Source organism: Drosophila obscura, unplaced genomic scaffold, assembly GCF_018151105.1.
Source record: "Drosophila obscura isolate BZ-5 IFL unplaced genomic scaffold, ASM1815110v1 contig_73, whole genome shotgun sequence".
NCBI lineage: Eukaryota > Metazoa > Arthropoda > Insecta > Diptera > Drosophilidae > Drosophila > Drosophila obscura.
In genome coordinates this window covers 5,287,599-5,309,424 of record NW_024542865.1, presented here as the reverse complement: position 1 = coordinate 5,309,424, position 21,826 = coordinate 5,287,599, and the positions used below count along the sequence as shown (strand labels likewise).

Below are 21,826 nucleotides of genomic sequence, written 5' to 3'. Positions count from 1 at the left end.
TCATGGAATCATACATATATATCATACTATATACATATTACTCTATGCACAGATTTCCTGTAAAACTCCCACAAATTGCCACAATTTTTGTAAATTAAATACCACAGAATTCTTGATTATAAGTCCTTAAGGATATTACGAAAATTAAGCCAGTAATTATTAGCATAAAGATAGCTGAAACTCTGAGCAGTAAACCTCAGGGAACGTTTTACTCATTTTATTTTATTAATTATTTAATTAATAAATAAATAATAATTAATATCTATTAATATATTTATTCAATTATTATTAAATTATTATTATTAGATTATTAAAATAAATATATAATAATTAATATCTATTAATATATTTATTCAATTATTATTAAATTATTATTATTAGATTATTAATAATATAATTATAATCTATATATATATGTTACTATTAAAAATCAATTATTATTAAATTATTTATTATTTATAAATAAATAATAATTAATATTTATTTATTTATTTATTTTTTATTCCAATTTTTCTACTAATGTTTTAACTTGCCTAAATTATCTCCCAGAACTAAAAGTATTTGTTCTAAATTTAGTAGAAAAAACTGAGTGCCAGCAGAATATTCGTGAATGGCATTTTCCTTGTGGTTCATTCATATACGACAGGCATAGCAAACAGTTCATAATTTGCATGCTTTTATTTGAAATATTTGCAAGCTTTATGACTGCATGCTGACCCACTGTGCGGCAGGGGCTTGGTGGGTGAGTGGGCAGGGGGCTGGGTCTGGTAGTGGTACTGGCACTGGCACTGGTCCTGGTGTAAAACCTGGCCGAAAACTATGCAAAGTTTATGCGAATCTAAAATATTTGCACTGGGCATGCGCATGCGCAGCAAACTCAATTGTTCAAATACATTTATATACTCGTATATATAAAATATATCTTAAATGCAGGCAAAAGTGCAGGGAAAAGCAGCAGCAGCAGCACCCAGAGGGAGAGGGTAGAAAACTGGGCGCTGCTGCACTGCGGCAGCCAACGGCATAGACGGAGTGCGACTTGGACTTGGACTATTGGATGCCGCTTGGCCGCTTGGCCGCTTGGCCGCTGCCTCCTGATGCTATCAATTCAAAGTCAAATGGGGGGACAACAAAACAAATCGGCGCTGCATCTATAATGAGCCAGAGACAGGCCCAGGCAGAGGCTCGACCAGGGCAAGCCCAGGCAAAGGCAGTGCGGCCAGGCCCCAAGACGGAATTGATGAGAGCAGAAGACCATATGGCCAACGGGCGCAGGTTCAGGTACAGGCACAGGCACAGCTACAGGATGGGACGGGCCAAAGTTTTGACTTGCATGTGCCTCATTGAGTTGTACTTCTGCCACCCCCCACACTCCCCCCCGTACGGGCCCAGACCCCGGCACGAACAGGCTATAGGGACACCCACCCAACACACGAACGCATTGCCCAGGGCCCTCAGCCAAGTGGATCGCATTATTCCAGTTCTTAGTCGTAGTCGTAGTTGGAGTTGGAGTCCAAGTCCATGTCCCTGGTCTCTGGTACCCTTTCCCCTCACCGCACTCCCTGCACTGATTGCAAAAATTGTTGAATGCCGCACAATTGAATGCAATGGCCCGGTCGCGGCTCCATAAATGTCTTTATTATGATCCTGAGTAGTTTAGGCCAATTTGTAGACAAGCAACTGACAAAAGCCAGGGCAGGGACAGCTGCTCTGGGACTAGGGCCAGCAAATCGAAGCTATGGATCACTCAGCGCTATAGCCGGAGCTAGAACTAAAGCTGGAGCTGCAGCTAGAACTAAAGCTGGAGCTGCAGCTATAGCTATGGTATCTCCAGTTCTCCCTAGCTGACTATATTAATTTCATAATTATTTGTGCAGCTTTTTTGCACGCTGGCATCCCTTGATTACTGTCAGAAATAATCATGGAATTGTCTAGCCCGAGCAGCAGCACAATTGATCCTGATCTAATCGGCCATTCTGTGGGTCACCAAGCAGCTCTGCTCCAGCCACAACTGCAGGCAAAATAACTGTGCCAACACACCCAACTGGAGGCCCGACTGGAGGCTCGACACCTACAGTACAGGGGGCAAAGGGGCAGCCAGATAGACAGGCAGACAGGCAGACACCAAGGCACAAACGAGAGGCAGAGCCACAGAGCCAGAACCAGAGCCAAAAACAATGAGCTGAAAGTCGAGGCAGACGAAGGCAAATCAGGCATTAAATTGCTCATGTGGCGGCCGACAATTTCTTTAAACACAGAGTTTTGGCGCTGGTTGGTGTAGTCGGGCCGCGTTGGCTTGAGTTGGTAATAGAAAAGGATTTGACTCGATTGAACACCCGAATTTGCAATTTTCGAGTTAGGCCTCGGTTGCGCCCCCCATAACGTGGCGATGGCGAGGGCGGGGCGGGTCGGGGCAACAAACAAAAATGTGGTGGGCGGTGAGCTGAAATTATAGCCTAAGCTCAAGCAAGTGGAAGAGGCAGACAGACAGACACACAGACAGACAGACGAAGGTTCTTTTTTTTTGTTTTTTCTTGTTTTATTATTTTTTTTTTGTATTTTTGGGGCCATCTCCTGGCTAAAGCACTTAACACGTCAACACGGTCGCTGGCGCTGTTTTCCCAAGCCCAAAAGGAAAAGCCAAACAGGGGCAGCAGAAGGGGGGGGAGGCGGTAGTGGGGCAGATTTGATTAAGGCAAAAACGACGCTGGGTTGCTCTCTCTCTATGCAGGAGGTAGACACAAAGAGCAGATCAAACCCCAAGGAAAACTTAAATATTTTATGGAGAAAATTATTTAAAAATATTTAAAAATAATGCCAAATATAATTGTTTTATATTAGAAACAAAAATGAGAAGGAAAAGCTAACACTCTGCCAATGCCAAACCCAAAGCCCATCCCAATGGCAGGCTTCACACACTTCCTCTGTTCAGCTGTTCCTTGCGGCCTGCTGGAGTTCTGGTGTCTGGTTCTGGCTCTGGCTCTGCTCTGGCATATCGATAAAAAACAATGTTGGGCTATTTTCCTTATACTGACATGATTACCCACAGCTTACCAGCTGCCGCTGTGGAGCTGCCGCTGTCGAATGTTTTCCGCTGATTGTAGCTGCAAGAGCTGAAAGAGCTGCGAGCTGGTAGCTTGGGTCTCTGATCTGGTCTGGTCTGGTCTGATCAGCTACTCGCATGTTCAATGCCCATATAGATCGATAAGATTGCACACAAGATTGTGCCACAGAGGGAGAGGCAGTGGGAGTGGCAGGCGGCAGGCGGTAGGCGGCAGGCTGAAGCGCTGGCTGCTTGTGTATCGATTATTATCTATTTTGGCAGCAATCGATCGTGATCGATTCGAGGCTAAGTGGAAGCAAACTGCAGCCGAAAAACCCTACGTATATTTATCCAAGTATTCCCTTAGGTTTATGTTGAATTCTTCAATTCGAAAAACTATTCAAAATCTCTCGCAACTTTGCTCCACAATTGAAATAAATTGAGACAAAATTCATCCAACATAAACTTACTTTGTGCTGGCAGTAAGATGTCTTCTTCCACCACCTCCACCTCCACATCCACCTCCGCCTGCCCCTCCGCCTCCACCGACATTGTTGGCTATCGTGAAAATGTGAATCGTTGCATTTCCGATGGCCTTGTTAAGGCAGCCGGTGGCATGGCCATTGGTGCCAGCGTCTCCCTGCTGTTCCTGCGGCGTCGTCGCTGGCCGATCTGGATTGGGGCAGGATATGGCATTGGACTGGCCTATCGTAACTGCTTGAAGGACCTGAAGGAAGTGAAGTTGAAGTTGAAGTGAAGCAGCAGCAGTCCCGCCACCAGACTGCAATGCTCTCTGCTCCGCCAATTCCATAGTCCACCTCGGCAAAGCCTTGCAGGAGGCTTGCGGCGTTGGCTGTGGTTGCAGGTCGAGAAGGGGGTGCCGTCACACGGCTAAAGCTGCTTCAAATAAAGCCAACAAATTACAAAGTTTTCTTTGATTTTTTAAATGGTTTTCGGGGGGAAGCCAGCGATGATTGATCAGCTGTCAAGGGGCTGCAATTATTGCAGATTAATTGAGTCAATTATGATCCACATAATGTAAAATAATCAGAGCAGTGCTCCGCGGCTGATCGCCTAAGCCTGCTAACAATAAATGCTGCAGCAATCCAGCTAAGTAAATATACAAAAAAAAAAAAAATAGAAAAAAACCAAGCCCTAAATTGTTGTATTCGCCGCTTAAAATCCAGTGCCAGAGTGCGATCAGTAATCAGCAATATATTTAATCGAATCGCTGGTATCGACACCTATTTTGCACACAAAACTCATTTCCACAGTCGGTCTTTTATGTTCACCGATCGGATCGGATCGGATCGGAGCGGCACTCCACTCTCCGCGCCAATCGCTGCACCGTTCAAGGGCTCTGAGTCTGAGTCTGAGCCTGAGCCTGAGCTGGAGGCCGCATAAATGCAATCGCCATCTCCGCCTAATACCGTTGGCAGGTCTGGTGCTAATGCGACAAGTCCACAAAAAATAAGCCCAAAACCAGCTTCTTGGAAAGGCAGCAGAGGCAGCAGCAGCATCAGAGGCAGAGCCAGCGAATATTTCGATGCATTGGCAGTGATATGAAGTCGAAGGCAGCGGCGCATCGCATCGCATCGCATCGAATTCAGTTCGCTTCCGAGGCAACGCTACATAATCTGCCTCTCTCCATCGACTCTTGAGCAAGGAGAGCCAGAGCTCGAGCCCGAGCCGGAGCCATTGGCCAGTGGCCAGTGCCACCGCCACAACCACGGAGTAAGAGTCCAAGCTGCGGCTGTAGATTGTGTAGCACGGTCAGCAATTATAATATATACAAAATCCATTACGGTTCACAGGTCAAATGTAGAAATTGAGATAGATCTGGACAGAGTGAGAGACAAGGAGAGCGAGAGACGTGAGGGAGGTGCAGCTAGAGGCTGGATTTGGTTCATTGGCAGCTTTGCACGTTGTCCATCGTCCTCGTCCACAACCTCGTCTTCATCGTCGACATCGTCGTCATCGTCATCGTCGATCAATGCTCAGCCTGTAGCGCCGCAACCCATGCCTATCAAGATATGGAGCCTGCCCTGGTCTGGCTCTGGCTCTGCCCCCTCTCGTTTCGAACGGCAATCGTGATCGACTCGAACTCCAGCCATTGGCTACCATTCCATTGGGGCCCCAGAATTCGGCAGCAATTTTTCTTCTTTTCGTTTTTGTTTTACTTTTTTTGTTTTTGTTTGTTTTTTTTTTTTGCCATTTTAGCAGTGGGGCCTAGGCATACACGATATCCGATGCGGCGACAGATTCGTTTTGGGCAGCTACGCAGCCAACAGGCTAGAGATGAGCAAAAGTAAGCTGCCATTCGGATTGGATTCGCAACTGTTGGAGTCAGTGGAACGTGCACTTGAAATTTGGAACTTATTTTACATCACTTAAAAATGTTGGAGCTGCATGGAAGTGTAGAAGTTTAAGGCGTTGCTCTGAGAGTGTCAATTATGCCAAATATCCCTGTTCATTGCATTCGTCTCTCCCTCTTGTGATTGGGATTTCGGCAATTGCGACATGCTCACACGCACACGCTCGTTATCGTTCGCCTGTTCTTTTCTGCTCGACGAATGCTGTTCCAGTAGTTCCAGTAGTTAAGCTGCATTTGCCCAGCACTAGCCATGGCCAATTGTTCAGGCTTCAGGCACACACAAACACAGAGGCATACGAGTGCCCCTCGTAGAGACACCGAGGCCTAGACCCGGCCCGGCCCGGCCCGTCCCGTCCTGTCCCGTCCTGTCCGTGGCATTGCCACTCGAAGCTCTCTCGGTCTCCACGTTTAATAAGCAATTTTGATTTGGAGCAGATTATGTGACGACCGAACGAGCGGCAAAGGACTGCGCACTGTGCGCTGGGTGCTTGCAACTAGTTGCATGCCACGGCTGCCGCTTGGCTACCGCGCTGAGAGAATGGCGCGGAGACCGGACTTGGACTTGCACTTGACTTTGTCGCTGACCCGCGCAAAGATTTTTAACTTCAACTTGTTGCCTTTCTGGCTGCTCGCTGCGGCCTCTGCGGGGTCTGCGGGGTCTACGATGCTGATACTGTTTACATGGAACTTGTACTGATTGCTTCTAGTCATGCCCCCGATTTGGAGATTTTCAATTTGGTGATAAGCTCCGCAGCATCAGCTGCAGGCAACAGGCTGCAGGCTGCAGGCTACAGGCTGCAGGCTACAGTTCTCGCAGAGCTCATTTTCGTTGGAATTGCTTGAATTTTTATTGAATTTTAATTGGCCGTTGAAGGATGTGTGTTCGAAGTTCGAAGCTGCGACTCACACTGCCTTGGGTGTCAACTTTGAACCCAACGAAAAGCTTAAACCTTTAAGCCAACATGTGCCTGATGGGCAAGCCCCAGCCCCAACCCTTACCCTTACCCTTACCCTTACTCCGCACAGAGTGCATGCCAAAAGCAGCCACGAAATGGGAAAGGTTCCCAAGAAAATTTAGATCAATTTTCCTAATTTACTTGAGCTTCAGCGATTGCGTGTCGTGGCGTGAAAAACGGCACTTGAAAAACGGTTGGTGGGGGGGTACGAAAAAATTCCTTAACCGCAAAAAATACTACAACAAAAAACAAAAAAAACAGACCCAGAAGAGAAGACTCGCAGCAGCAGCAGGAGAAGGAGAAGGAAGAGTGGGCAAAGAAAAATAAATCACGACTCAAGTTTCGAAAGCGCGAAACTGTTACCAAAGCACTTAAACTTAAATTGGCCAAAGCGACGACTCTCGGCCGAACATTCGGAACATGGTAAGCTGAGAAGAGGCTGAGAAGAGGCTGAGAAGAGGCTGCGAGGCTGAGCTCTACGCTGCTGATCTACTCGTACCCAGAGATGCCACCAGTTGCCCCGTACGGCTGGGCAGCGGATGGGTGGTGGGGTGGGGAGTGCAGTTCTAAATTAGAAATAGTGTAGATAGATACGCCAATAGAATTTATAGCGACTCGCTCTCGCTCTCTCTCTCTTGCTCTTCTGACTGCGTTCTGCGTTGCCTCGTCATGATCATGCCCTGGTCAGGTTAATTTTGGGCACGACCAGCCAGCCCATGTAGCCCATGTGGATGACGATGACGATGATGATGGCAACGCACGAAGGCAGAAAGGTACTCACTGCTCATTCCTCTTGCTGCTGCTGCTCCTGCTGCTCCCCCACTTCTACTTCTACTTCTACTTCTATTTCCAGTGCTACTCTGTGGTGGAGGCTCGAGAAACGTGCTCATGGATCGCAGCTTAAGTTTAATGGAACCAATTGAAGATATTTTGTGGGCAAGTGATAAAGTCGTATGCCCAGTTGGTGGGTGCCTTCTCCGCTGCCAACCTGCTGCTGCTGCTGCTGCTGCTGCTGCTGCTCTCCTCTGATCATGGCCTGTTGCATTTTCCATCAACAACTTTGGAGTTGCCAGTTGCAAGCTGCAAGCTGCAGCCTTGCTTCACGAACCCATTAAATGATGCGTAAGAAGCCCAACGTGATCATGCGTCAGGTCAGAGAGGGATGTGGGGGGCAGATCACACGATGCTGATACGCAGAGAGGAACCAAAAGCAAAACCAAAACCAAAACCAGCAAGAAATCAGCGTGAAAATTGCCCACTGCCACAGAGAGTGAAGTGAACCCTGCCACCTACCCATGCCCCGGATACCCACCCACCCCATTGCTGAGTTATGTGAAAATTGCGGAAGAATTTCGTGCGGCGGCTTGTTAGTGGAAGTGCAAGAAGTAAGTAAGGAAAACCCAAACCCAAACCAAACCAAAGCAAAGCAAACTCCCGACTAAACTAAAGTAAACCAACATTGGAGCCAAGTCCACAGTTACAGCCACAGCCGCAGCCGCAGCCACAGCCAATTGGGCAGCAATCAGTGAGGGGTTGAGAGCGTGAGAGCAGGGGGTGTGAGTGGGCGAATAGGAGCAATGGGAAGTGGTAAGTGGGTTAGGGGGTAATTCCCCCCTAAAAACAAAACACACACAAAAATTTTCCTGCGCTTTTCCACTATATTTAAATGTAAGAAGAAACTGCTGAAAATTGTTTTATATTTCGATATAATTTTGTCTTTTTGTATGCGGGAAGGTGCATTGGGTAAGTGCTATAAATCTTGCCAGAAAATGATATTGAAACTTACAATTTTTCTCTTAATTCAGAAACTGTCTTAAGGCAGTGCAAAAATTAAGTTATTTATTATTAAAATTAAGAGCAATAGAAAAAGTTTCCACTGAAATCTAGCAATATATTATACTTACTTTTTTTGTATGTTAACTTAAAGGACTTCACTTATTTGTTTTAATTGGGTTTTTATTTTTTTTGTTTTTATAAAAATTTAAATATATTTTTTATTAAAACTATTATTATTAAATAATAAAATAAAATTATTATTATTTAAATATTTATTATTAAAATTAAGACAAAAAAAATAGAAAAAGTTTCCAGTGAAATCTAGCAATATATTTTACTTACTTTTTTTTTGTGTGTTAGCTTAAAGGACTTTACTTATTTGTTTTAATTTAGTTTGTATTTTTTTTTAAATTTATATTTAAATATTTATTATAAACATTCATAAATATTTATCTTAATTTTTTTCTATAAATATTTATATATCAAATTTAATGGCCTGTAAATGTAAACTTTGTGTGCTAATTTTAGAGTGTTACCTCGTGCATATCTTGACTCTTTTTATAGTTTCCTCTTTTTCTTGCTTTTCTTGCTTCAAGTTTTATTTGTTTTTATTGCTGGCTTGCATTTCTTAGGGAATTTCTGAAATTCGATTTTCGATGATCTTTTGCTTTACTCCGCTGGATGGGATCTCCGCTAAATATCTTGTCAAATGTATTGCCTCGACACCGCCTCGGTGAAATCTTTTTTTTTCAGTTGCTGCTGCCGCAGCTTTACCGCTGCTGCTGCTGGCTGTTGGCTGTTTGTGACGTCACGCTTCCGCTGCCAGCCAATCAATCAAAGGGCCGTCAGCTTCATCGTCTTTTGTCTTCCACTTCCACTTGCAGTGTCTTCTGGCCTGGCCCGGCCCGGCCCGGCCCAGCCCGTCTGCCCGTCTGCGGCTTTCCTTATTTATTTTGGCTCATTTTTACGCTTTATGCACTGGCACCCGTCCTGCCCTGCCCTGCCCTGCTCCGCCCTGCCCCTACCTAACATCACATTGCCCTCTGTTTGGCCCTCTGGTGATGGGTGATTCCACCCCATTCCCCCCCAACGACCCTCTTCTCTGTGTGTGTGTGTGTTGCTTTCTGTTTTGCTGTTTTGCTGTCTCTTCTTTCTTTTTGCCGTCTTTGTCTGCCTTCGCGCTGTTGGCCATTAAATTTGATACCCACTTATTTGGCCAATAAAATTAACCTACCTCAACTTGTTTGGCCTTCATCATAAAGGTAAGAAGAGGCCACAGAGCAGGGAGAGAGAGAGAGCGGAGCGGTGGGAGAGCCAGCAAGCGAAGGGGGTGGCACTTTGTTCAAGCATTTTGGGCTCTGCTCTTGGCCATAATGTCGGACACATGTGTGTGTATGTGTCTGTGTGTTCAAGTGCGTGTCTGTCTTTCTGTGTGTGTGTGCTACGAAGATGGTTGGTTGCTGCTGCTGGTTGCAACTTCCTGAACAAATCAGCAGCAGCAACAGCAGCAACAAACAAAAACTTAGGGGAGAGAATTTACACAGGGCAGACAGCAACCAGCCGCCATACAATAATTATTGATATTTTTTATATTTTTATTTTATGTAGAATATTTCAGTTACAAAAATATATACATATTTATATAAAATATTAAAAATATTAACATATATTATTATTAATAATTAATTATAAATAAAATATTAATATTAATACATTAATTATTATATTTTTATTTTATGTAGAATATTTCAATTAAAAATATAGATTAATATTAATTATTATATATTATTATTATATATCAATTAATTATTAATCAATTTATAATATTTTTTTTTTTTTTTTTTTATTATTTTATTAATATTACTATATTATTATTTATTATTATTATTATTTTATATTTTAATATTATATTTTTATTTTATGTAGATATTTCAATTAAAATATAGAATAGAATATTAAATCTATTAACTATATTATTATTAATAATATCAATTAATTATTAATCAAAATTTAATAATATTTTAATATTATATTTTTATTTTATGTAGAATATTTCAATTAAAAAATATATATATAGAATATTAAATATATTAACATATATTATTATTAATAATATCAATTAATTATTAATAAAATTTAATAATATTTTAATATTATATTTTTATTTTATGTAGAATATTTCAATTAAAAAATATAGATATAGAATACTAAAACTATTAACATATATTATTATTAATAATATCAATTAATTATTAATCAAAATTTAATAATATTTTAATATTATATTTTTATTTTATGTAGAATATTTCAGTTAAAAATATATATATAAAATATTTAAAATATTTACAAAGTTCTGTTTATTTATTTTGTGGCCTATTTTCGGTGGAGTATTTTCGGGAAATATCCGAACTCAAATTCCCCTTCTCAAGCTCTGTCCATTCATTTCTACCAGTAGACCGCACCTTCCCAGGCCCCAGCAGGCCCCATCTTATTTGTGGAGATCCCTCACTCGATTCCTTGTTTTGGGGAGAGAGACAGCGAGAGAGAGAGAGGTGAAAAACGCATTGAAAGCGCGCAAATAAATTAGCGGCCGCAAAGTGTTGACATTTATTGTCAAGCCAAGCCCCAAAAAAAGAAACAGAAACCGAAACCGAAACGGAATTCCCCCCCAGTCCCAGCACTTGCAACAAGATACGCGTCGCACGTTGCACGTTGCACGCTGCACATTGCCGCACGCTGTTGGTCAATTTCAATTTATTGCAACAAGTGACAATCGGGTTAAATGTGAACGGCGGGGCGGTGCGGTGCGAGGAGTGTGGCCCCCAAAACGCGAAGGCAAAAGGCAAAAGGCGAATGTGAATGGGAATTGGGACTGGGACTGGAACTGGCAGTGGAAATGGAAATGGGGAATGGAATTGGGGAATGGACAATACGTACGAGAAGAAGCCAGCGAACTGGAAGAGGAGGATCGCATCAGCTGGAGCCAAAGGCAGTGCTGTGGCAGTAGGCTTACTCCTCTTTAATTGGTCACTGGACCAAGGGGAAGTGACGCGGATAACGTCCAAATTGTCGCCCCTTTTATAGTGTTTGAATTCGTTTCGATTTCCGATCGTTTCAGTTGCGTTTTGCAGCGTTGCAATTTTATTTTTGGCTTGAATTCAGTTCGGGCTTCAGGCCTATTGGGGGGGCAGCAGCTCCTCTCGTTTTGGCCAAGGGCCGCTGGCCTCGTCGTGTGCCGCCGTGGCGCCCCCTCGAGGTGCCGGTACCCCCCTGGTCCTTGAGCTGCCATCGTTTCAGTTCCACTTGTCGCAGTTTCGGCAAAGAGAGAGTGGGTGAGTGATGTCTGATCTGTTTCTGTCTCTGCCTCTCCATTTCCACCGCTCATTTAGTTATTTTTCATTCCTTTTTTTTATATTTTTTTTATATTTATTTACATATATGGCACTTTAGATCTGGCCAATCTTTAATTATATTAAATTATATTATATTATATTATATTATATTATATTATATTATATTATATTATATTATATTATATTATATTATATTATATTATATTATATTATATTATATTATATTATATTATATTCAACTTTTCCCATGCTCTGCTTTTCGGCTCATTTTCCTCTTTAATTCTTTGGGTGATTTCCACCAAAAAGGATCAAAAATAAATTCAATTCTTTTCGTGGCACTCTCACCCATTTCTTGCTTAATTCTGCTGGTTCCTTTTCCACTTTCTTTGCCTATTTATCGCCGCTTTCTTTTATTTTAATTCGTTTCCTCGCCAGCTGTTTCCTGTGCACTTCTAATTCCTTTGCTGCTTTCTTTGTAGCTGCCTTTCTTATTATTTTCTTGGTTCTTCCCCCCCGTTCATCGGTCTGCTTCATCTTCTCTCTCTCTTTCTCTCTATCTCTCTCTCTCTTTCTCTCTCTTCTTCTGTATATTTCTTTTCTCTGCTCAGCGTAGCGTAGCGCAACGTCAGAGCCCCTGCCTTGCTACCCAAATTTGGGCCGAACGCGTTGCAAGTTGCCCGTTTTCAAGGCAATTAAAATTTTGCACCAAACAGGGGCCGGCCTCTACTTTTCTGCTCCTCTGCTGCCATGCCATCTCTCTCTTACTGCCTCTCCCTCTATCCCTGTCTGTCTTTCTGGTGGCTTCTCTCTGCCTAAATAAGTCAAGTGTTGCACCGACAACACCAACGGCAGCACGGCCACAAAGTGCCAGCCAAATGGGCGTATGAAATGCAATTAAATTAAATTTGCAGTTGCAAGTGTCCAAGGCGGAGTTCAGGCCGTGCAGCGTACCTCCGGGCGGGCGGGGGCACAGGGGGGGAGGGGGCACAGGGGCACAGGGGTACTGGGCCAGTTGCTTCCCCAAACCTGTCATAATATTCAATGTCAATTTCACATAATTAACATTTAATTGAAAAGTTTAAACAACAGCAGAAAGGGAATGGGTGGAAAGGGTGGCATCAAAGCGAATTGAGAGGGCGGAGCTGGAAGGGGGCAGGGCAGGACATGGCAGCAGCAGTTTGTGGGCAGCTAAGGGTGGGGAGGGTGCTCTATTAAGGCTTCAAATTATCACCGAAAAATATAAGCTACATTCTGTGGCATTTTTTGAAGCTGGAACTTAGCAGGAACTTCCGTTCTCTACACAAAGATTTTTCCACAAATATTTTCTTTTAAAAACCAAGCGAATAATTACCCAAATAATATCCGTACAATTTTGTGCACTTTAAGCTGATTTCCGCAGGGTTTTTGCTGCTTTTATTTTGCGTTTATTTTCAAAGCGAAGTACTAGGCTCTGTCTCTGTTTCTGTCTCTGTTTGGCAGCCTTTGGCTGTCTCTTTCTCGCCGTATCTATGCCATCTATCTGCCGCTTTATCTGTCTGCAGGCTGTGCAACTATTTTCTTTGCCTGTTTTCGTTTTTTTTTTTGTTGTTTTTTTTTTTTTTTGTTTGGATTCTGTCGGTGGGCTTTGTAGCCCGTGGCAGCCAGTGTTCGCTCAGTCTATTGAAATGTCCGTCAAGGGCCCTCCAAAATGTTTTATAGCCAATTATAGTTGTCAATGTGTTCAATAGTGTGTGTGTGTGTGTAAGTGTGTGTGTTGTGTAAGTGTGTGTGTGGCAGAAGGCAGGAGGCAGGAGGCAGCTCTTGTTGCAACAATTTCGCATGAGTTTTCAGGTCTCCCCTTTGGCAGCCTTCTTTCCGATAAGAATTGATAAGCAGGCAGCCCACCCACCCACTGACAGGCCATATGTGAGCCTCCCTCTCTCTCCATCTCTCTCTAAAGCCCGCCCCCCCTCTGCGCTGACTGATTTTAAAAGGTTTTCCATGTTGAAGCGATAAAATGGCAAAAAATTGAATAACTGACAGAGTCAAGGGAGCGAGTGAGAGAGAGAGGGAGAGGGAGAGAGAGGGTCTCTTGGAGTTTCATTGCTGGCTGGGCACACGCGGGGGGGTAGCGGTGTTCCGATTTGGTAAATCGATAGCCTCCGGCTGCGGCTCTCCGGCACTGTGGCATATGGAATATTGCGAGAGAGCGGGGCGAAAATCCAAAATCCAAAATCCAAATCAGCGAAGCTTAAAAACAAAAAGCGGCAAAAGTCAGGCGGCCATGGGATTAATTCGCATTTTCGCGCGTTTCTTGGCAGCTTAAGAAGAGCCACCGCACCCGCACCCGCACCCACCCACTTCCCCTGCCGCTGGAGTACCCCCACACGCCCAGCGGGAATACCCCTGACAGCTGGAAGAGAAGCACTTTGGGCCAACAGCCAGCCAACAGCCAGCCAACAGCCAGCCGCCACTTTGTTTACAGAAATTATGCAAAGCATGCAATTGCTTTAATTTTTTCGACTTCTTTTACGGCAAACCGAACCCCGAACCCCCCCCCCCCTACAAAGGGTTTTCTTTCTGGTGGGTCACCTTTGCATGCCCTCACTGCATTAGGGGTACTTTGGCACTTTTTGAACGTTTGGCAGTGGGCGAACAACCAGTGAAATATTCCCCAAAAATGGATCCAAGCTAAAACTTTAGAATTGTCTTCCAAATTTCAGTATATGACTTGTTGCGACCTGCGCAGAGTGCCTTAATTTCTGTTAAGTAATAAATTTAATGCCTGGCTTGGACGCTTTGTGGTTAGGGGTGCGAAAGGGCGGGCAGAAGCAGAAGGTGTCCGTCCGTACGTCCAGGCGAACTGCCAGCCCCCAGGCCATTGGCAATGCCTCACTGACCCAGGTAAGAGGCGGCAGAAAAGGTAATAGGGAACCAGAGAGAGAGAGAGAGAGCAGGGGGAGAGCAGGGAGAGAGAGCAGGGGGAGAGAGCAGGGGGAGAGCAGGGGGTGAGCAGGGAGAGAGAGCAGGGGGAGAGAGCTGGAAGAAAGATCTGGAAGAGAGCGGGCAAAGATAAACCTGGAATTTTGTGGGTTCCTTTCTTTGTTTCAGTCTGTGTTTTTTTCCCCTCGATCCCGAACGTTGCGCGGCACAAAATTTAAAATTTCGTTCCAATTTGTAAACAGATCACACAAAAATATTCAAACTATTTCCTTCCCATCCCAATGAAGTTTCAAATAACAATTAATTTAGCGTTTATTTCTTTTATTTCTTTTTATTTTATTTTGTATTTATTTTATTTTATTTCTTTGATTTTAAATACTTCATTTTTCTTTTTGTTTTTTTTTTTTCTTAATTTCTGCTGCGGAATTATGCAAGGATGTGCTTTAGCTTTTATCTGTCATCTTTGGCACTCGAAGAATATTTTAATTATTTAATTGTTTTATCCGGCGACTTGCACCTTTAAGTCTTTCATTCAATGTCAGTTTAAAGCTTCCACGCGGCAGCAATATTAATTATTGATTGCTTAACTTTAAGAGAGAGGTTTCTGGGTTTCAAAGTGGAATTGTGTGCGTATCGGGCGGCCTTTTGCCGGCTCGGATTGAGCAGCCTAAGCCCAGAGCAGAGGTCGGTGGGCATATTATAGCTGCGCGTCGCTGGTGACTCCGCTGCACAAGAACAACAAAAGTTATGCCACAATTCATGCATGAAACGTGAAACCCAAAACGCATCCATACCCAAACCCCAGCAGCTGCCGCTTGATACCGCTTGATACGAGGCTAACCGCAAGCCAAGGGGCGGTGAATGGAGGCTCCCAAATGGTCCAGGATGCCATGGACTAAGAGACTAACTCTCTCTCTCTCTCTCTCTCACATTATGCACTGAGCAGCGAAAGTGTGTTAGCAGCGATTGGGGCATGGAACATATACAAAAATAATTATTGAAATAAATATTAAATTAATTATAAATTTCTTGCTCTTATATCTGCCTTTTTTTAAATTTTTTTTTATCTGCTCTTCTTGTTGCTGTTTTTTAATATAAATCAAGTCCAAATCGTTTTCAGGCATACCCCTACTAAAGCCAACCAACTGGAACAGCTGTTCACGCATCAGCTGTTGCTTTCTGCTTTCTGCGTTAAACGTTTTGCTGTTTGCCGTTTGTCGTTTGATTTTTATTATTTTTTTGCTGCTGAATCATAAGCCAATTGGCCATGTGGCATTTTGTGGCCAATAAACGTACAGTGTCACGCATAAATATATGTATGCATTGCAGGGGGAATCTTGGTTCTCCTTTCTCGCTGTGTATTTTCAGCAGCCGAGGCGGCTTTATCGAAACTCCCAGCGTCTACGGCCTCCAATCAAACGCACGCAGGCGAAAGCATTTGAAGCTTTTCTAATGAGCGCCACAAACTGCCAATGCTGCTGCTGCCTGGCTGCTGCCTGGCTGCCTGGCTGCTGCCATGGGCGCATTTATTGCAACTTCAATAAATTTTTGACTTGATTACGCACAGAGCGAAATTAATCGTCGGCATACGTCATGCGGCATGCCCCAACTGCACCCAGCCCAGGTACGACGAGCATGCCCTGGCAATTCCAATTAAGACTGGAGAGCAGAGAGAGAGAACTCAGCCCCGACTCCCGGCTCGCAGACTATCGGCATATATCGGGTGAGTGGTGTGTGCGAGTGTAGATGGGAAATTCTGGGAAACTATTCACACTCATTAACATATTTACACCTAAAAACGAACTCTGACAAATGACAAAGAGGCGTTGGGGCCTCTGAGCCGCCGCCGCAGCCGCCGCCGCCGCTGTCGTAACCCCACAGGCAGGCAGAGGCAGGCTGAGGCAGGCAGGCGCTTGGTTTTGGTGTTTATCCAGTTCTCAATTAGACAAACGAGTGAAGCTCGCTCGAAGGAGTGCCACCACCCGAACCGAACCGAACCGAAACGAAACGAAACGATCCTCCTGTCAACTAACAGCCAAAGGCGGACTAGAGAAAACCATACAAAAAAATGCCAGTGGATCGTTCTGGCTGCCAAAAACGAATACGTGTCGCACAGGGTATTGCAGCCAACTGTGGCAGTGGCTGTGGCAGTGGCTGTGGCAGTGGCTGTGGCAGATGGAGCGGCATAAGTTACAGCCAGAGACGATTACGATTAATGAGCAGGCACTTAAAACATTTTACACGGCACGCGCTCTACGCAGCGCTCCAGCAGACTTCGGCTGCTGGGCCCTGGCCCTGGCTGGACTGCACTTGGCATTAAGTTGTCCAACACCTGCCCAGTGGGCAAAGCGAACGGACCTGGGCCAGGGCCTGTGCCTGATTGCCAATTTGTTGTTAGCCAAGTTTAGCATTCGCATTTGTCTCTGTAAATCCCAGGCTCGGCTCTGCTCGCGAAGAGCAATGCACCTTGCACCAGCAGCACCAGCAGCAGCAGCAGCAGCATCAGCATCAGCATCAGCACCAATTAAGTTTCGCTCTAAGGTCGCACAACTAATACCCTCTACACGTCTTACGTGCCGCTCCGCCGCCTGTCGCCTGCCGCTCTGGCTCTGGCTCTGTTGTGACAGATTTGCCCATTGACAGGGCCTTAATGGATTAACATTTGTCAGTGTCGTGTTAGGCCAACACAACAATGCCCGCCAGCTGGCAGAAGTCGATCCGAACGGTGGCAGAGGCAGGCGGCAAGCTGCAAGCTGCAAGCGGCAACATCTTATTTGCATATTGCATCTGGCTGGCGATCATCGTCAGAGCAAAGTCTGCGCAAGCCCCAGGCGGCGGCTTAGCAGTGGGAGAGAGCAGGGGAGCAGAAGAGCAGGAAAGCAAAGATTTTCAAGCTTAAAACGGCAACAAAATAATAACAAAAAATATCCTTTATCTTTAAAGATTTATTTAATTTGATATATTTAATAATTAATAATTTAATAATTTAATATTTAATAATTACTGCAGTAATTTTTGTGTATTTTTTTGGTTGCTTTATTGAAACTTCAAGTCTAGTCTTTACAATGTAATAATGGATTATGTGTTGGTGTGGCTGCTATTTGGATACGTGGGTGTTTTTTTTTTTTTTTTTTGTGTGTTCTTTGCCTACTCAGCGCCTGGTGCGAAGTTTGGGACTGTGTGTGTGTGTGTGTGTGTGTGTGTTGCAGTGTGAACTTGCAACGATAGCTGCTTGTCGTCTCAACCCAGTTGCTGTCCCTCCTGGGGCTCGCCGGCCAGCTGCTCGACCGAGATGGCGCCGCACAAGAAGCTGCTGCACAGTCCCGGATTCAGCGGATCCTTCAGACTGGACACACGCGATCGAATGCGCTGCTTGTAATTTTTGTCCGCTTTGTTGAACTCCGCGTAGATGGCTGCCTCCAGCTCGACGGCCTTTGGCTCGCACTCGGCACAACCATCGGCCAATGCGCCGATCTTCAGGGCGTTGCACAGCATTTTGTAGCACTTGAAGCGCACGGCATCCGACATGTCAGCCGTCATGGAGCTGCGGCAGCTGCTACTGTTGCCAGCATCCAGCAGCTCATAGCTGGAGGAGCTGCTGCGGGAGCTCGAGCAGCTGGAGATTGTGGAGTCGGAGCTCTCCTTGGGCAAGATGCCGAGCAACTCCAAAGCCTTCTCCGGACTCAGCATGTGCGTGGGCATCCTCAGCTGCAAGTGGAACGTTTTATGGGGGGAATATATCGAAGCTTTTAAACCGACGGGACACCTATGTACCTGCTCCTGGAGATATTCGGCTCTCAGGTCAACGAATAGAACTGCTTTGATGAGGTTGTTGCGTATCGCTGTGGCAAGTTTACGCTTGGATTTACGCTGTCTCGTCGCTGCGGCCTTGGCCATGGAGTTGGCCAGCTTCACGAGTGCCTCATGGCGCGCTGCAGCATTGAGGATTGGAATGGATATGGAATTAAACCGACAAGAATTTGCCATTGGACTTACGATTCAAGCAGTTGTCAACAGTTGGGTTTGCCTGGACGAGTGCCTCGAATGAGGCGAAAGCTTGGCGCATTCTCGGATCGAAATCCCACACCTCAGTCAGGTTATTAACGAACGACACTTGATGCTGTGCATTTTGCAATAAATACTTCTGAGCACACCCAGGCACACAAGTAACTCGTTTAAATGAATTAACCAATTGCCGGGAAGTTCTTGGCCTTACCTGCATCGCTTCCAAGAATTTCAGCTCATCGAACATGTTGACCATGGACTCTGCATCATATTCCGTGTCGTCCTGTTGTTCGGCAGTGGAGTCGAGTAAGCCATTCGATGCATCGTCGGATGAGTCCATTTGAAAGATTTAAAAATATATTTATTATAGTACCGCAATTGGGCCCTTAACTATCGATAGCTAAATAACTATCGCTGCTAGTGCTGTTGCTGTGGCTGTACAGAAATGTATACTACTGGAGAATTGTTGTTTACATCGACTGAAACGACACAAAACAAAACGAAGCTTGATCGCTGCAACTGTTTCAGATCAATCTGATAGGAAACCGTTTGATTACTTGGCCAGTGTGACCAGCGAACATGATGCATTTTACATTAAGCAAAGGTAACACTGTTCAAGCAGCTGTCTTTTATTTACTTAATTATGTTTAAAGTTTAAAGTTTGTGTAGAGAAAAGAATATTTGTGCTTTGTGGCATGTGGCATGTATGGTAGTTTTTCGATTATTGCCTTTTGTTTAATCATGTTTAATGTGTAAGCTTATTAATATATAAAACTGGTTTATCTTTGCTGTTTCAAAGTCTCAACTAAAAGGCTTCGACACGGCCATAGGGACTGCAGTTGAGACTCCATTCTACGATTTGGTTTGGTGGAAAAATTGCTGCGTTAATCTGAAACTTGTCTGACACAATCAACAAATTTAGTTACAGTCTGTCTCATTAGTTAACCGACAGGCAGAAGCAGCAGTAGGAGGAGGAGAAGGCAGATAGGTTTCTAAGTAATGGAAAAGCCTGGGCCTGGGCCTGGGCATGGGCCTGGGCCTGGGCATGGGCCTGGGCCTGGGCATGGACTCAGGCCTAAGCCTCGCCTGGCAAGGTGGAAAATTGCATTTGTAGACGCACTTTAACGGAGGGGTGGGGGGTGGGGCGAGGGCTGCTCCAAAGTGAATAACTTGCGGCACGCTAAACTCGTATTAATTTTAATGATATAATATGAAGAGACACGCTAAATTGTTTACAAGCCGATGGGGCTGGGGCGGGCAGGGGGCGTTGACGGTGGCGGAGGCTCAGGGCTCAGGGCCTCCAGACACCCAGACTCGAGACTCACCCATGATTATAGTAGATGAGTGAGGTGAGTTCCTCTCTCCCGCTCACTCTTTCTACCTCTCTCTCTCTCTCTCTCTCTCTCTCTCTCTCTTGGTGCTCATTAACATTTTTAATTTTATTTTATTTAATTATACAGAAGTTTATTGCTTCCGTCGTGCCGATGCGTTACTTTTGCCGCAGCTCCAGAGGCCAGGCCCCAAGTGAGTCCAAGAGCGAGCGCGTTAAGCTGCGAACCAACAGGCACAGACAGAGACCCACAGACCGCGGTGCTGGCTGCAAGAAACGCTGTTTTATAAATTATAGTTAAGAGCTGATTACACGCACTATAAACGTTTTAAACTTCGCACCAGTCTGCGCAGGCAGGCTGCCAGGCAGGCAGGCTGAGGGGCACCAGTTCGAGGGGGGCTCGCTCTCAAGTGTTTAGGTCCTCTAATTGATTGGCCGCCGGCCACTGTGAGTGAGGTTTGCCATGGCTATGGGTAGCTATGCTTGGATTGGGCTCTGGGCATATGGTTTACGATGCCTTTGTGTGTTTACGGCCACTTATCAGTCGTCGTCTCTCAGTCAGCACATTATACAAATTAATTAGCCCTGCCTCATTACAAGCCCCTGCGCACAGCACTTGACTCCAACCGCAACACAACTAATTCCATCATGACACACCACACCACACCACACCACACACCACTCCACACACCACACACACACCTTCCAGTGCTGCTGCTTACATACTCATTTATGTATACATATGTATGTACAATGTACATTGTACATTTTCCGCTGTTAAATGTCTCATAAATTCATCAGCAGAAAAACAAATAAAAAGTCAAAAGTGATGCAAAAATTTAAGCATAAAGCCCCAAAAGGAATTTTGCTTAATTTGTATAATAATAATGTAATATAATAATAATAATAATAATTAAAATAATAATAATAATAATAGTAATAATAATAATAATAATAATAATAATAATAATAATAATAATAATATATAATAATTATATTTATAATAATAATTAATAATAATAATAATAATAATAATAATAATAATAATAATAATTAAAATAATAATAATATAATATGATATTATTATATGTATGCATAATCAATTTTAATTGTTTAAAGCACTTCTTTAAGCGCGTTTGAATTTATTTGCCACAAATGTAATTCATTTATTTATTTATTTAAGCTCAAATTCTGTGTTTAAATTTGGTAGCTTTCAGTTAATTTAGAGTGCAAAAAAAAAGGAAAACGAGCAATTTTTGTTGGCAATTTTCTGTGGATAGAATTCGAGCCTGCTGCTCAGGCTGTTGCCTTGAAAGGAAAGTTGCCCTGTCAATTTCTTTCTGTTACAATCCCCATGGAATATGCTCAAGTCCTTCTTTTGCTGCCTAAAACTAAAATATAAATTAGTTTCTGTGCATAAAGTTGTTCGATGCACTTACCAGAGATTTACCATCGCTCCAGCACTAGCCAGAACCAAGGGGAATATATTACTTGGAGCACATCGCCCATTGAGCTGCCTATGGCTCGATGTCTGTGTGGCGATTTTGCTTGGCGAGATTAAGCCTGCCCCTGCCCCCTCCCCGCTTCAAGGAGAACTCGGTGGTCATCAGCTTATAGAGCACCGCCTCTATGGCGCACGCCTGCCCCACTGCCAGCTCCTTGAGCTCCGCCAGGGACAGACTGAGATTGAGTTTCCGCAGGACCCTGTCGTTGAATATCTGCCAATTGTTCAGCATTAGCTTCATGCTGCACCTGGGCGTGTACACCTGCAGATCCACCAATTCGGGATGGATTTTCTTGAAGATTTTCGCCACCGGAAAGGCATCGCGCAGCTCGTTTCTGGTGCGATGATTCAGTTGGATGTTGTGCTCCTTGAGCCACGAAGTTAACATCAGGCGATCCTCCTCGTCCAATACACGGAAACAGGACATGTCCACTGGGGTTTTAGTTTTGGATTGCTGCGAATTCAGATTGTAGCCGAAAATTTGGAATTTTTTTTGGAATTAAAATTAATTTCTGTGTGGAATTTGTGTGTCGTGTGTGACTGCTGATGAAAAGCCAATGGGGCGG

General features: G+C 44.3%; 3 protein-coding genes across 4 annotated transcripts; 1 reads left to right on the top strand and 2 right to left on the bottom strand.

Annotated features, from left to right (window-relative positions):
• The first annotated feature begins 3,422 nt into the window (after positions 1 to 3,422).
• Positions 3,423 to 3,962, top strand: LOC111065381 (MICOS complex subunit Mic10). Its single transcript, XM_022353516.2, has one exon. The coding sequence runs from the start codon at positions 3,528 to 3,530 to the stop codon at positions 3,795 to 3,797; it is 270 nt and encodes an 89-aa protein (XP_022209208.1). The 5' UTR covers positions 3,423 to 3,527; the 3' UTR covers positions 3,798 to 3,962.
• Positions 3,963 to 17,443: 13,481 nt separating this feature from the next.
• Positions 17,444 to 18,917, bottom strand: LOC111065336 (transcription elongation factor A protein 1-like). Of its 2 annotated transcripts, none has more exons than XM_022353454.2 (4): positions 18,638 to 18,917; positions 18,418 to 18,541; positions 18,196 to 18,353; positions 17,444 to 18,129 (listed from the first exon to the last, which is right to left on the bottom strand). In XM_022353454.2, the coding sequence occupies exons 1-4, from the start codon at positions 18,764 to 18,766 to the stop codon at positions 17,662 to 17,664; spliced, it is 879 nt and encodes a 292-aa protein (XP_022209146.2). In that variant the 5' UTR covers positions 18,767 to 18,917; the 3' UTR covers positions 17,444 to 17,661. The 2 variants fall into 2 exon arrangements, with proteins under 2 accessions (XP_022209146.2, XP_022209145.2); XM_022353453.2 differs by having other exon boundaries at positions 18,418 to 18,565; positions 18,638 to 18,916.
• Positions 18,918 to 21,011: 2,094 nt separating this feature from the next.
• LOC111065327 lies at positions 21,012 to 21,826 on the bottom strand. Its single transcript, XM_022353437.2, has 2 exons — positions 21,196 to 21,826; positions 21,012 to 21,147 (listed from the first exon to the last, which is right to left on the bottom strand). The coding sequence occupies exon 1, from the start codon at positions 21,685 to 21,687 to the stop codon at positions 21,274 to 21,276; it is 414 nt and encodes a 137-aa protein (XP_022209129.2). The 5' UTR covers positions 21,688 to 21,826; the 3' UTR covers positions 21,012 to 21,147; positions 21,196 to 21,273.